The 14,497-nt window shown below is 44.6% G+C and overlaps 1 protein-coding gene across 1 annotated transcript; it reads left to right on the top strand.

The window, feature by feature from the left end:
• The first annotated feature begins 302 nt into the window (after positions 1-302).
• On the top strand, positions 303-12,633 carry MINAR2 (membrane integral NOTCH2 associated receptor 2). Its single transcript, XM_083702469.1, has 3 exons — positions 303-592; positions 11,134-11,379; positions 12,453-12,633. Exons 1-3 carry the CDS (start codon positions 413-415, stop codon positions 12,630-12,632), a joined length of 606 nt encoding a protein of 201 aa, XP_083558595.1. The 5' UTR covers positions 303-412; the 3' UTR covers position 12,633.
• The last annotated feature ends 1,864 nt before the right edge of the window (positions 12,634-14,497 follow it).

Raw genomic sequence — 14,497 nt, 5'->3', positions numbered from 1 at the left:
CAACATTTGCTGCACTCATCTCGGGCATCCGGTAACTGATCATCACGTTTAGAGCTTTCCTTTCACTTCAGACCAGCTCTTGAAAACATCGGCTAACCCTTTAAAGCAGCGGTTCTCAACCTGTGGGTCCCCAGATGTTGTTGGACTACAACTCCCATCATCCCTGAGCTCTGGCCTTGCTAGGTAGGGATGATGTAGTTCAACAACATCTGGGGACCTACAAGTTGAGAACGGCTGCTTTAAAAGGGGCAGCCGTGTTGCTCGTTTTCATGTGCAGACAATAGGAAATGTATATACCTGACATCAGTCAGCTACAGTTTCAGGTAGGAGAAAGACAATTTCCTTGTTCACTTAATTAATTATAGAAGAAGATGGGAGCTGCTCCGGCGTAGAGCAACTGGCTTTCACTAATATGGAACAGAGAGACATGGATTTCTCTGCACTGCCAAACAACAACCATCCCGACAAATTCCTGCAGCTAGACGTGAAATCCTTAGCAAAAACCTCCGTCTTTTTACAAACCTGGCTAGCAAATTTTCCAGACACACATTTTCCTGGGCAACAGCAATGGCACAACAGAGTCTATTCGCAGGTAAGTTGCTAGAGCACCGGACTCATCCTCTACTAATTCAATAGTTTGTTGTACCTTTTACAGAGAACTTCACAGGACTGGGAAATCCTGTATCTCATCTTGGCAACATCCCTGACTTAGCTTTGCTCCTGTGCTTTAGACTTAAATTGTTTGATATTTTAAATTCATTTAAATTCATTTTTGCTGGCATGTTTTTGGTAGATATTGTCATATGGCATTCTAACTGGAGGGCTTCTCAGTCAAACCAAACCTAAAGGAAGCAAATCTGAGGCGGGAGGGAATACATTTTAAAATGAAAGCTAGCAACCACTGATCAGTTGGTACCACTTCAAAACAATCTCCAGTGCTCTCTGGTCTCTTCCCTATATGCTGTTTATCCAGCATCCATCCTGAATTACTTGCACAAATTTGCGAGGGGGTTATACGATACTGGCAGATTATTGAGCATTCATCTTGTTGGTTTGCAGGGAGCTCATACAATGCCACGTCCAACAATTCTTACCCAAACCTTCTCCACTGCAGCTCCCCATCACTTTTCATGCAGTTGAATCTCACCCACAAAAGAAGCATCTGGAAGGAACCTTTAATTATGAAGGTTGTGACAGAGATGCTGTGGGAAAGAATCAGGGCTGGATTCAGGTTTGATGAGGCCCTAAGCTACTAAAGGTAGTGGGGCCCTTTATATGTCCAGATGTCCTGTGTTGAATATATGCTACATGGTAATTTATGGACCTAGTAGGTAGGCACCCTATATATAGAAATGAGCAAACCAGTAATATTTTAGAGAGCAGGCTAGCAGGTGAGGCCCATTACTTACATCTAAGGAGCCTACACAACACAAAACACTGCTGCTGTAAGCAAGTGTTGGTTTATTTGTTTTTTATCTTATATTTTGGAAATGTACATCCAGGTTTTTTCCCTTTAATTTTATTTTGAGGCCCCCAAGAGAGTGGGGCCCTAAGCTATACAGTGGTACCTCGGGTTACAGATGCCTCAGGTTACAGACGCTTCAGGTTACAGACTCCACTAACCCAGAAATAGTACCTCAGGTTAAGAACTTTGCTTTAGGATGAGAACAGAAATTGTGCAGCGGCAGTGCGGCGGCGGCAGGAGGCCCCATTAGCTAAAGTGGTACCTCAGGTTAAGAACAGTTACAGGTTAAGAACGGACCTCCGGAACTAATTAAGCTCTTAACCCAAGGTACCACTGTAGCTTGTTTAGCTTATACATAAATCCAGCCCTGGATAGAACACATGTTCTTTAAACACTAGCTCAGCTTATCTCACTTGTGTCATAAGAACACTTGGGATACATGTGTAGGGACCCTCAGTTCTGAGCACAGGACTTGAGACTCATTGCCAGATAGCTCATGATGGCTGCTGGAAACATTTGTGTGTGTCCACAGTAAGCCAAGTGTGCACATTCACCAACATTCAGCCTTCAGCATTCACTGTTTAGTGCTATTTTTAAGCACTTGCCAATGTGCCGAATCCTGCGCATGGCCATCTAGAAGAGACTTTAAATGCTTTCCCCACAGCAACCACACACCCTTGGTTCACACATGTAGACAACCCTTTAATAAAATTTGATTTTCAGCAACTGTTACACTAAAGTATTTGCATATATTTCTCTCCCTTCCCAGTGTATGTGTTTGATACCTCATAATGCAGATCAATAAAAACTCTCAGGTCTGTCTGTCAGGGCTTAAAGGAGTTTCCTTTTTTAAAAGAAGAAGTAAGAATGGTCCAACCTGGCAAAGAAAGAAAGAAAGAAAGAAAGAAAGAAAGAAAGAAAGAAAGAGAGAGAGATACGAGGCATTAAAAGAAACCCTATATTTTAAACCTTCAGAGAGCTTTCTGGGAGAATGTCTTATTGAAATGTAAAATTCAACAGAAACACATTCCTTGATAGGCCCAAACCTACAGCCTGATCTTATCCATGCTGACTTAGGAATGAGTCTGACCGATTTCAGCAAGTTTTACTTGGAAATAATTATGTTTGAGATTGCCGCCTTAATTGTTAACGCGCCCCCCCCCCCCCGTTTTAACGATCAAAAAATAAGGAGGAACTGCATATGTCTTACATGTTCCAGATACCAAAATAAACATGATGTACGCACTGTGTAGAACGAATGCTTGATGAATAGCATGTTTTGTTTTAGGACGAAAGGCCTAATGAGGTTAAGGGTTAGTTAAGACCGGAATGGGAGAGGGGGGTTCGTGTTCCTTTTCAGAAGAGATGTGAGTGACCTCTAGGTTCCTGAAGTCATTAAACCCTGAAAGCAACCTAAATTCCCAGCCCTGGAATTCATTTTATTTTAACAAACACTTGCTTCTTAGGACTCGCTGCCTCCGTGCTGTGTTTGTGAGATTGTCACGACCTTTACCGAGAGATCATTCAGATTAATGTGCCCCCCTGCGCTTCTGAAAGTGCTTTCCTCTGCCTAGAAGTGTTTTCATTTATTTTCCACCAAATTCTGAGGCTGCCATGACAGGTAACTTGGGTTTCAGACCAATAGTCTATCTTTTGACTTTTTAAAAAAATCTGCTTTGGGGGAGTCTATTTCCTCCCCTCTCATCTAATTTCAGATAATGGAAGGTAAAGGCTGCCCAAGCCCTATTGGCCTTTGCACTGAAAATGTTTGCCCCATGAAAGAGAGTGCGGTCTTCCTTTTCTTTGCTAAACCACACACTTAGACTCCCTGGCCCCGATCCAACTACACACGTGCAGCAGCAGCAGCTGGGCTTGTGCACAAGGATGCCTGTTAGAAATACAATATGCCTGACAATTAGCTGGTTGGTGAGGAGCCTGTTTCAGAACATACAGCCGCTAGCTGGAGTGACTACAATTAACCTTCTCTTTTCCCGAAATACATTATACACTCTTTGTTCATCCACATAAAACCCGTAAGAAGCAAACCTGTCTCATCATCATGCTGCAGGTGTCAAACTGAACCCGAAAGCTAGTCATTTTACCTATGGCCACCCAACAAATTCCAAGCTCAAACTGAACTTGTGCCCAGTTCTCTCAGGTCTACACCACAATAGCATTGCAATCGGAGGGTGTGAGACTCTTACTAATAAGACCATGCCAGCAGATTAATCTTAAGAGATGTGATGTTCAGGCTCTTTCCTGGCAAGCAGCCACAAAAAAATCCTAGAACCTGACCTTTGTGCCTCTAGTCTAAGCTATTCAAACCCTCCAAGTGTCCCCATTTTCCACAGACACTCCTGGATTTACAGAAGCCACCCCAGTTCCTGATTTGATCCCAGAATGTCCCATTTTTCCTTATGACATCCCTATTTTCATTGGAGAAATGGAGGAGGGGATGGAGTTATGCGATTCCTCCAAACCAAGGAGATAAGTAACTATACAACCTTTAGAAGACATCTGAAGGGAGCCCCGTATAAGGAAGGTTTTTTTTTTTTTAATGGTTAATGTTTTATTGTATTCTTATGTATGTTGGAACAGTGGCTGGGGCAGATGGATGGGGTATAAATAAAATGATGATTGAATAGGATATCCCTATTTTCATAGGAGAAATATTGGAGGGTATTCTATGCCCAGGGATGGAATAGCATGTGATTAACCTGGGGCATTTGGAAATACTAGTTTGGAGCAAGGAATGGATCTGTTACAATACCAAACAAGTCCTTTGCCACAAGAAGAAGACAAGACTTAAGTAAAGCACTAAACATATGGTACAGCACTACCTAGCAGCTGGGTGTGTTGCTTATATATTCATTACAGTAGATTTTCCTGTAGGTTATCCCTACAGTAAGAGAGCACCATTGAGCCATACCATGCAGACTGGCATGAACCAACTAGGGCAACTGAATTACCCATCAAAGATAGACTTTAGAAAGCCAAATTAAACACACGAACTTCCAGGAAAATTTGTAGCATCAGGATGTAAGAGGGTTGTGTGTGAACTGCAAAAAGCAGACATGAGTTGGCTAGAGGTCGTTTGATCCTCAGGTTCCAAAAAACAATTTCCTGCAGGCTTTCCCTTTAATGGTAAGCAATCAGAATTCCATGTGGAGGCTTTTATGATGCAAATAAACTCGTAAGCTTCCTCCCTCCCTAGATTTAACCTCTGTAGTAGTCGCAGCGAGGACTGACTGCAATGCCCATCTTCTTGCAATGCTTCCACTTACGGTTGGACACACCAGCCAGTTTTACAGCCTGTGGACCAAGTCACATGGCCTGGGGGGGGGCAATTATACTACTTTCTGATCTGTCTTTGCTTTCGGTCCACATGTGCTTGGAGGTGCAGTTGCCTAAGCCACTCTACAAAGTGCGTATACTTGAACAACGTTGCTCATGGTGATGATAAAAAATGAGATCTGGATGCATCAAAGTTCTCAGACACCACCATGCAGCTGATCAGTAAGGACCAATGGGGGAGAAAACCCATTACTGAATGTGACCTACTCACCCCCCCAAAAGTGGCTGAACTGAAACTAATTTACATCTTTGAAGACAAGACCTGCCCTGCTGAATCATCTCCATGCAAGCCAGTGTTCTGCTTCTAACTGCAGCCAACCAGATGCTTTTGGAAGGTCACAGAAGGCCAGACATTCCTGCATCGCCAGATGCTGTCCATGGCCCCTACGAAAAAGTTTCGTTCTTCTAACAATTGCTCTCACAATTCCACAAGAAATTTCAAACTCCGGCACTAATTCATCGTGTTAGGGGGCAGCCAATGTACCGTATTTTTCGCTCTATAGGATGCACCGGACCATAGGACGCACCGTACCATAGGAGGGAGAGAACGGGGGGGGGGGGAATTCTCCCCCTCTCTGCTCAGCGCCCCTTCAGCAAAGCGGCAGGAGAAATGGAGCCCCTTCAATGTCTCCTCCCACTTCACTGAAGGGGCGCTGAGCATAGAGGGAAAACTGTGCAGCGCCTCTCCAGCGAAGCGAAGCCTGGAGAGCAAGAGGGATCAGTGTGCACCGACCGCTCTCACTTTCCAGGCTTCAGGCGGCTATCCGCAAGCCTTCGGAGCGCAGCGGAGACTCCTCATCCTGAAGCAAAGTTCTTAACCTGAGATATTATTTCTGGGTTAGCGGAGTCTGTAACCTGAAGTGTATGTAACCCGAGATACCACTGTACATTCTGATATCTGATTTTCTTCTCCCCCCCCCCAACACTTTTTAAAATAACCATCACACTCAGATCGCATTATTTTTATGCCTTTTTCCACATCCATCTCCCACCCCACCCTAATAGCACCAGTAGTAAAATAGCCCTTCTTTTCCACGTCCAGTTCGCAAGCCTGAGACACCATTAGCATCTCTGAAGAACTTTAAATACATAATAGGGTGATGAAATAATGGCACACACACACACACACACACACACACACACGATAAGCTATTGCGGTGGTGCCATTTCAATTAGGCTCATGAAAGCTCGAGGGGGCAAACTACGATTCACAAAAGACACGCAAGATAATCTGATCTGAGGATATGTCAGGGCTCAGAAATGGCATATGGAAACTGACGGGAGCTAAAACCACAGCTGGCGGGTACTGCAGATCGATTCACTCCCTAGCAGTAGCCGAGGATAATTTTAGAGCTCTAAAACAGACTTGGCAACTTAGGCATGTGAAAGGGGTGTGAATGCCAGAATCCTCCTGCACAGGGTTTCTTATAACGATTTCCTTGCAATCTCTCTGGCTGCAATCCAAAAACAGACAGCAATTATTTCGCATTTGATTACATCTTTTTCTCTGCTTTGCAAGCATGGTGTGTGTACCTGCAACCTTTAATGGTGAACAATCAGAATTCCATCTGGTACGCAAGTATCTTCCCAGATAGTCTAGTTTATTCTTCCCATGATCGGCTCCCTCACTTCTTCATCTGATTGGCTCTGAGCAGTGGCGTAGCGTGGGGGGTGCAGAGGGGGCCCGGCCACACCGGGCACAACATCTGGGGGTTAGGGTTAGGGGGTGCAAATCCACGGGTTAGGGGGCGCAAATTACTTGCCTTGCCCTGGGTGCTGACAACCCACGCTACGCCACTGGCTCTGAGAGACGCTGCTCATTGGAAGAAGCATCCTTTTCCTGCACGTCTTGCTTTTCAAACCATGACTTGCGCCTGGGAAAATCTTGTGGAGCGTATTCCACAACTGATTTTGTTTTCTGCTTTTGAAGCAAGGGGAAAGGGAATGAGGGGTTTGCCTGATGCATGGTGGCACAGGATCGCAGTTCACGGTCGTGGCTTCTGCTTGGAAACTGTGAACCTTGTCAGGAAGTCAACATTCTGTGAGTTTACACGTAGGAAAGAGGAAAAGGTGCTTTCTACTCTAGGTGCTTCGACCAGAAATCTATCAGAATCCAGATCCGTCAGTTTTCCCACTTCAAGATGCATCTGTGCCAGTATCACCAACAGCAACAATTGTTTGATGCAAACTCCCAGCTGGGAATATGTACTTGGTCCAATTATTGTTTGTTCCTTATGAAAATATTGACCCTTGCAGGAGAAATATATAGGAATATATTTACTTCGGACTGTCTCAGTCTCAGTCAGTTTTATTGCACATAGCCAAAGGCTGCCGCAATGTACACAGAATTATTTGACAATTAAAAGAAAATATACTGAATTGGTAAAAAAAGACTAAAAACATTTGTATTATTAAAACATTACATACTCTAAACAAAGCTATAAAAGTACCCCAATGTACAAATAAAAACATTAAACAATAAAATTCATAAGCTAAAATCATCACATGGTCACTAATGTTAAAAACAGTATCAATTAATACAGTGTGCAATTTATACTCAGAGTTTGGTGACAAAGATAGAGCATAGCCTGAGGTAGATAAAGGTAAAGGTAAAGGTACCCCTGCCCGTACGGGCCAGTCTTGACAGACTCTGGGGTTGTGTGCCCATCTCACTCAAGAGGCCAGGGGCCAGCGCTGTCCGAAGACACTTCCGGGTCACGTGGCCAGCGTGACATCGCTGCTCTGGCGAGCCAGAGCTGCACACGGAAACGCCGTTTACCTTCCCGCCAGTAAGCGGTCCCTATTTATCTACTTGCACCCGGGGGTGCTTTCGAACTGCTAGGTTGGCAGGCGCTGGGACCGAGCAACGGGAGCGCACCCCGCAGCGGGGATTCGAACCACCGACCTTTCGATCGGCAAGCCCTAGGCGCTGAGGCTTTAACCCACAGCGCCACCCGCGTCCCTGAGGTAGATACATGGGATCAAATAAGTTCATCCCCTTTACAGTTAATGGCTACCTTGGCTATATAATTTGCTCTAATTTTCCTGGCAGCAGTTGCAAAAAGTGCTACCCGCCAGGTCACATACTTATCTGGGTCTGCAAGGAGATATAAAACCATGTCAAGGGGGTTCTGGTCAGGGGACCCTGTCATTATAGGTACCAAAAATCTTTTTCTTGCATCATTATATAACGGACAGTGCAAGATATAATACATAAGGTCCTCTACTTCAGAACATCCCCTAATGCAAACACGTTCGTTTTTTGGTATGTCTCTGTGTCTCCCATCTCTATAAGCAGAGCTTATTGTATTTAGTCGTAGCTCTGTAAAAACTTTTTGAAGCTGTGCAAATACTTTGGACTGAGGATGGCATACACAGGAAGGGGACAGTTGGCAGAGCAGGATCCCTGCATGATAGACAGGGTAGGAAAAGGTCTCCCAGACTGAGAGACCAGGAGAAGAAGTAGGCTTAGGTGGGAGATGGGAAGGTCTACTCTGTGTGTAGATAAATGATTGGATATGTATATATGATATGAATATAGTAAAGGGCCCTACAGTTATTTTATCTCTCTTTCTCTCCTTTTTTCTTTTTTAAATTTATTATGTTTTGTAAGTTAGGTTGATTTTTGGATTTTATGTTGAATTTTTTTTAGCAAAAATATTATAAAAAGTAAAATTAGGCTCGTGGTATCTATTAATTAAGTACTGCATAATTAGCACCGAGGTGTAGTACTATGAACAAATAATGAGAGAAATTTGCATCCTTCACCGAGTACGAAAAGTGGGTAGTAATAATGTATTTGGACATTATTGATGGAAACCCCATTCAGGCATTATTTACACAGGCAATATACCACATGAAGGAAAAAGAAGAGACAAAGCAAATACACAAGAATGGATGGCAAGAGGGACTGCTTTTTTCAGGTTGGGGAAGGACTGGAAACAAAGACATCCTTTTAAGCGCCATCCAACCGAAATTGCTTACATATACATGGTATAATGGATTCAGGTAGCTTTTATATGCAATGCATCTCCTGTGCCCTCCAAGAAAGGCTAAAGTCCCAAATTTGTTCAGAACAGCCGTGGCGTACCTGCGTACCATAGTGAAATCAAATGTTGGTGGAGTCTAGCCATTGGGATGGCAGTAATGCAGTGCGCCATTTACCCAACAGTCAACTGATTTGAAGCCTGTCTGTTTTACAATCGGGCTGTGTATAATAATAATAATAATAATAATAATAATAATAATAATAATAATAAATTTATTATTTATATCCCGCCCATCTGGCTGGGTTTCTCCAGCCACTCTGGGTGGCTTCCAACAAAACACTAAAATACAATAACCTATTAAACATTAAAAGCTTCCCTAAACAGGGCTGCCTTCAGATGTCTTCTAAAAGTCGGGTAGTTGTTTTTCTCTTTGACATCTGGTGGGAGGGCGTTCCACAGGGCGGGTGCCACTCCCGAGAAGGCCCTCTGCCTGGTTCCCTGTAACTTGGCTTCTCGCAGTGAGGGAACCGCCAGAAGGCCCTTGGTGCTGGACCTCAGCGTCCAGGCAGAACAATGGAGGTTCAGTTGCTGGATCAGGCAGGCTACTACACAAGAAAATCCCTTTGCGGGCACACGCGCTAAGCCCTGTCTGTGGTGCCTACCCTTTTCCCCAAAGAATGAGACCAGGGTATGGGTTCAAATTTGCCACAACATTATTTAGCTTCAGAAATGGGAAACTTGGCACAGGCCTTGGCAGGTAACCCTCTCAGCCCATCTGGCGGAGGATATGCAGGCAGGTGAGGTCCAGTGAGAGGGGACTGTAAAGCACAAACTTACACAGCCCTTCCAGTAACCTCATCCCGGGAGTTTGACCTACATGCCTGGAAGGAAGAAAAGTGAAAGAGGCTTGGACAAAGGGGTCAGCCTCTTTTCTTTGGCCTTAGCCCCACCCCCGGCAGGCCATCCATTGTCCTCCCTGGCCGAGGGTGGGTCAAAGGCCAGCCCAAGAAGGTGGGAGGCACCCGCCCAGGTGAGCCGTCGCTCGGTGCCGCAAACCCCGCCCACCTGTGGGGAAGGGAGGGCGGAAATTCCTTCAGAGCAGAAAAGCATGCCAGCTGAAACAGTGTGCCACCCTCTCATAAAAAAGGATAGGCAAAAGCAGCAAGTGGTCCTGACAGGGACGTTTCAACCTCTCTTGAAGATGGGGGCACCAGACAGCAGATTCACCTCCCCGATTTCTTTGCCCTCTTATGCCACAACTGAGAGGACAAGGGAGACAGAGCAATTGAGGCAGTCAGCTCATCACTTGGCCGGCTGAATCAACCATTGTTCCCCACCCTGCTCCCTTTGGGCTCGTACTGTGGGTTGCTTCCCTCTTTCAGACTGCCAAAAAAAATAAATAAATCTATAGGCTACTTCAGGCGACCTGATAATTAAGCATTCATCCTGATCTGCTTTGCACAAAGTTTCTTTTTTTGTGTGAACATGTTTAGTGTTTATGGAGCATTTGTTCTTATTTTTATGCAGGGAGGTTGCACAGCAATGAACATTCAGCCGTATTTCTGATTTGCTTGTGGGGTATTTATATATGTTCATGTCCGTCGTTTGTTCAGTCCACACTTTTCAGCACATTTCCTCATCACTTTCCTAACCACACAAAAAATGAAGTTTGTCTGTTTATTTAAGCAGATTCAGTGTTCTAGGACAATAATATGCTTTAATATTCTTTAACTGTGCAAATCTAAATTCCTGGCATGAGCTTGAATTTCTGCTGCAAAATGCTGATAGTCTGGAGGAAACCTGTAATTCAACTTATTGATGTGTAATAATCATGGTCTTTTGTGAAATTAATGATACCTGGCTAAAGTTTGGGGTTTTGAACTGGGAACTTTGAATTGGCATTCCACTTCCAGGGTGAAAAGTAATAGGAACTCTCTCGCTTTGGTGATGATGAATAAGGAAATATTCCTGCCTGCTGTCAGCTTTGGCTGCATATGTAGGTAAATTGCTGCTTTAAAATAATGTGTTTTGGCATCAAGTTGCTTTGTATTCATCTATATCTGAATTCCATGAATAATCGTTGAATCTTAGTCAAGCCTTTCTTGTGACCAGGTTGTTAAAGAACTTTTCAGATTCTTATAGTAATTTGACCATATTACAAGAACAAAGATGACTGTTCCTCTCAATAGAAGATTTTCAAAGCTAGGATTAGCTGATGATTACTGTAAAGGACTTTGTTAAGCTCCAGAGGAAGTCTGTGAAATAATATGCTCTTAGGTAAATGTCGATGACAGCCTTCATCCTTTTCGTATGTGTCTCTTCCAGAGAGAAAAGAAAAATTTACGTGAGCAGCCTATCGTGGAAGTCAGTGAGTCCCATCCTGCAGCGATAGATAAAGCTCTTGGAAAACACATTACACCAATCACCTTGAAATCAACGATCAAAAGAAATCCTCTTTACAGTGATGTCTTCCCTGATGACAGCTGGAAGGAAGGAAAAAAATACCCATCCTGGACTGTCCAAGACTACGACAGACATTCCTTAAACTCTAGCCTGGCTCACTATCTAAAGGTACAATTCCGCAAAATCGCATCTGCCCCCACAAAAAAATTATACCGGGGTTGGTAATGTGATGCCCATAGACACCCATGCACCCATAGAGACCTTCCCTGATTCACACATGTCCTACCCCCCAGCTGAAATTAGACATGAAAGAAACATTCTGTTTCAGCCAAGTCAATAGGTTGGGCTAATGCCAGCAACACTTTCTCTGGTTTGCAAATATAGGCAAGGGCCCCAAAGGGTTGGCAACCCCAGAACTACGCTGTTTTATTTGTGCCTGAGATACTGGACATTTAAGTACTTGGGGAAATTGGGTACCGCACAGGGCAAAGGGAGCACTAAGCTTTGGGACTGCTTGCAGAAGCCCAGATCCTAAATTTTGGCTCTGTGAATGGAAAGCGCTTCCATTTATGGAAGGAAAGTTGCACTTATGGGAGGGGTCGTTCTGTGAATGGAGTAAGTTTCTATCGACAGTACGAAAAGCCAGGATGCAAATCAGATTGTGTTTTCCTTCTTTCTAAATTGTTTATTGTTGCTCCATTAAGCTTCCATGTCAAAGACAGGATTCTAAAGTTTCACAAATATGTAAACTGGTCAATCACACTGAGTCGGCTCTGCACCTTTTTAGGTATGAAGGTGTCCGCCCCCCATCTAGCCCTCATGCTACTAAGTGGAAGCGTCTCAGCCATGGGTAGGCAGACTAAGGCCAGATCCAGCCCAATCACCTTCTAAATCCGGCCTGCACACGGTCTGGGAATCAGTGTGTTTTTACATGAGTAGAATGTGTGCTTTTATCTAAAATGCATCTCCGGGTTATTTGTGGGGCATAGGAATTCGTTCATCCCCCGCCCAAAAAAAAATATAGCCCGGCCCCCCACAAGGTCTGAGAGACAGTGGACCGGCCCCCTGCTGAAAAAGTTTGCTGACCCCTGGTGTGAACTGTTGCAGGTTGGACCCTTGGACATATCTGGGGTGGCCATAGTTCATTTTTTGGTGGCAGCCAAAATATATTCAACTGCATGATGGTGTTGTTGTTGTTTATTATGTATGCACAAGAAAGAACCCAGTCATTTTTCTTGCAGGAAAACCCAAACGACCTGCAGTACTGGTTGGAAGATATTTACACACCGGGATATGACACCCTGCTGAAAAAGAAGGAGAGGGAAAGGAAACACTCACGATGTTGCCTCATTACGCTGCTCCTGACATTGCTGGTTTGCGTCATCATAACAACGGTGACAGTTTGTGTTCTGTTTAACTGATACAGCCAAATTCAGCCAATAAAAGTTTCTGGACAATGCTTTCCTTTAAAAAAATTTTTTTACTGGAAACTGCAATCTGTAGTTTTGTTTTCATCAAAGGGCTAGAAACATCACACAGCATAGTTGGTTGTCTTTCAAAAGCCACAGTGATTCCAGCATTGCAATCCATTTTTGAAATCAACAGCAAGGTACCTCTTAAATGTGATGACTTTTAGATTACACCCTGAGGGGAAAACCTTCTGCACTGAATCTGTCAAAGGCAAGCGGGTCATCAATTGATTCAGTCTCCTCAGCGGTAACTCTGAATAGAGACAGCAGAATCCAATCTATCTTGTGCCTCTAAGGCAAGGGTAGCCAACATGGTGCCCTCCATATATTCTGGGCTAGAAATGCCAATCTCTCTGATGGGATCATGCTGCTGGCTGGTGCTTATGGAAGGTGTAGTCCAACAACCACTGCAGGATTTACGTATAAGCTAAACAAGCTTTAGGGATGCGGGTGGCGCTCAGTGCCTAGGACTTGCCGATCGTATGGTCTGTGGTTCGAATCCCCGCGGCGGGGTGAGCTCCTGTCGTTCGGTCCCAGCTCCTGCCCACCTAGCAGTTCGAAAGCACCCCTAAGTGCAAGTAGATAAATAGGTACCGCTTTCTAGCGGGAAGGTAATGGTGTTTCCGTGCGCTGTGCTGGTGCTGGCTCGCCAGAGCAGCTTCGTCACGCTGGCCACATGACCCGGAAGTGTCTGCGGACAGCGCTGGCCCCCGGCCTCTTAAGCGAGATGAGCACGCAACCCCAGAGTCGGACACGACTGGCCCGTACGGGCAGGGCTACCTTTACCTTTAAACAAGCTTTAGCACCCCACTCTCTTTGGCCCCCCAAAAAAAATTTAAAGGGAAAAATCCTGGATGTACATTTCCAAAATATAAGATAAAAAATAAAATAAAATAAAATGAACATAACTATTAGGTCCATAAGTTACCATATAACATATATTCAATGCAAAAAAAAAAGTGACAATTTGTTGTTGACAAAGGACAGCTGGACATATAAAGGGCCCCATTACCTCCAGTAGCTTAGGGCCTCATCAAACCTAAATCTGGCCCTGCCATTAACCTCTGTCAGGCATCAGCTCAGAGTCATTTCTACTACAGTTTTCTACAGTGCCCAACTCCACCAGCATAACAGCCCACCTATATTTTTGCTCCTAAACAAATAGAATTCAGGGCCATGTTTCCTCTGAATATGGAGACTCCATCTTTAGCTAACTTAGGAAATGGCCAGCCCTAGGGTAAATAGTCATAGCTGTCAACTTACAGATTTGAAAATAAGGGACCAGCAGCCTTGAAAATAAGGGACCAGCAGCCAAAATAAGGGACCTGCAGCCTCACCTGTTCCAGGCACTCCAGTCTTCCTGTCCAGCATTCAAAAAAATCCTCAGCTTGCATTAACTAGCCACACACAAGGCATGCAAGCTCCACCCCCCCAGTCGTTCTTAGGCTTCTTATTGGGTGAGCAACACAGCCAAGCAACACAGTTGGAGCCTCCCTCCTCCCTGGCCAGCAGGGAGGGAGGAAGAGGAGCTGCTTCCTTTGAAATTTAAGGGACATCATTTAAGGGACATCCATAAATAAGGGACAGCAGCGGGACATGGCGCTGGAATAAGGGACTGTCCCTTCAAATAAGGGACACTTGACAGCTATGTAAATAGCACCATAAGTGAGGAACCACAGAATTGTAAAGTTGGAAGGGACCCAACCCCTTGAAATGCAGGAATCTCTGTGACAGACGGCCATCCAACCTCTGCTTAAAAACCCAGAGATGTGGGGAGGTGGACGTGGCCCCGGATGCAATTTGGAGAGGGGGCACAA

The sequence above is a fragment of the Podarcis gaigeae genome (genome assembly GCF_964106915.1).
Source record: "Podarcis gaigeae genome assembly, chromosome: 11".
Classification (NCBI taxonomy): Eukaryota; Metazoa; Chordata; class Lepidosauria; order Squamata; family Lacertidae; genus Podarcis; species Podarcis gaigeae.
This window is presented reverse-complemented; position numbering and strand designations above follow the sequence as displayed.

Coding starts and splice junctions, on each gene's coding strand:
- MINAR2 (XM_083702469.1), top strand. CDS start 413: ATGGAACAGAGAGACATGGATTTCTCTGCACTGCCAAACAACAACCAT. Junction 593..11,133: donor ACAACAGAGTCTATTCGCAG/GTAAGTTGCTAG, acceptor TGTCTCTTCCAG/AGAGAAAAGAAAAATTTACG. Junction 11,380..12,452: donor GCCTGGCTCACTATCTAAAG/GTACAATTCCGC, acceptor TTTTTCTTGCAG/GAAAACCCAAACGACCTGCA.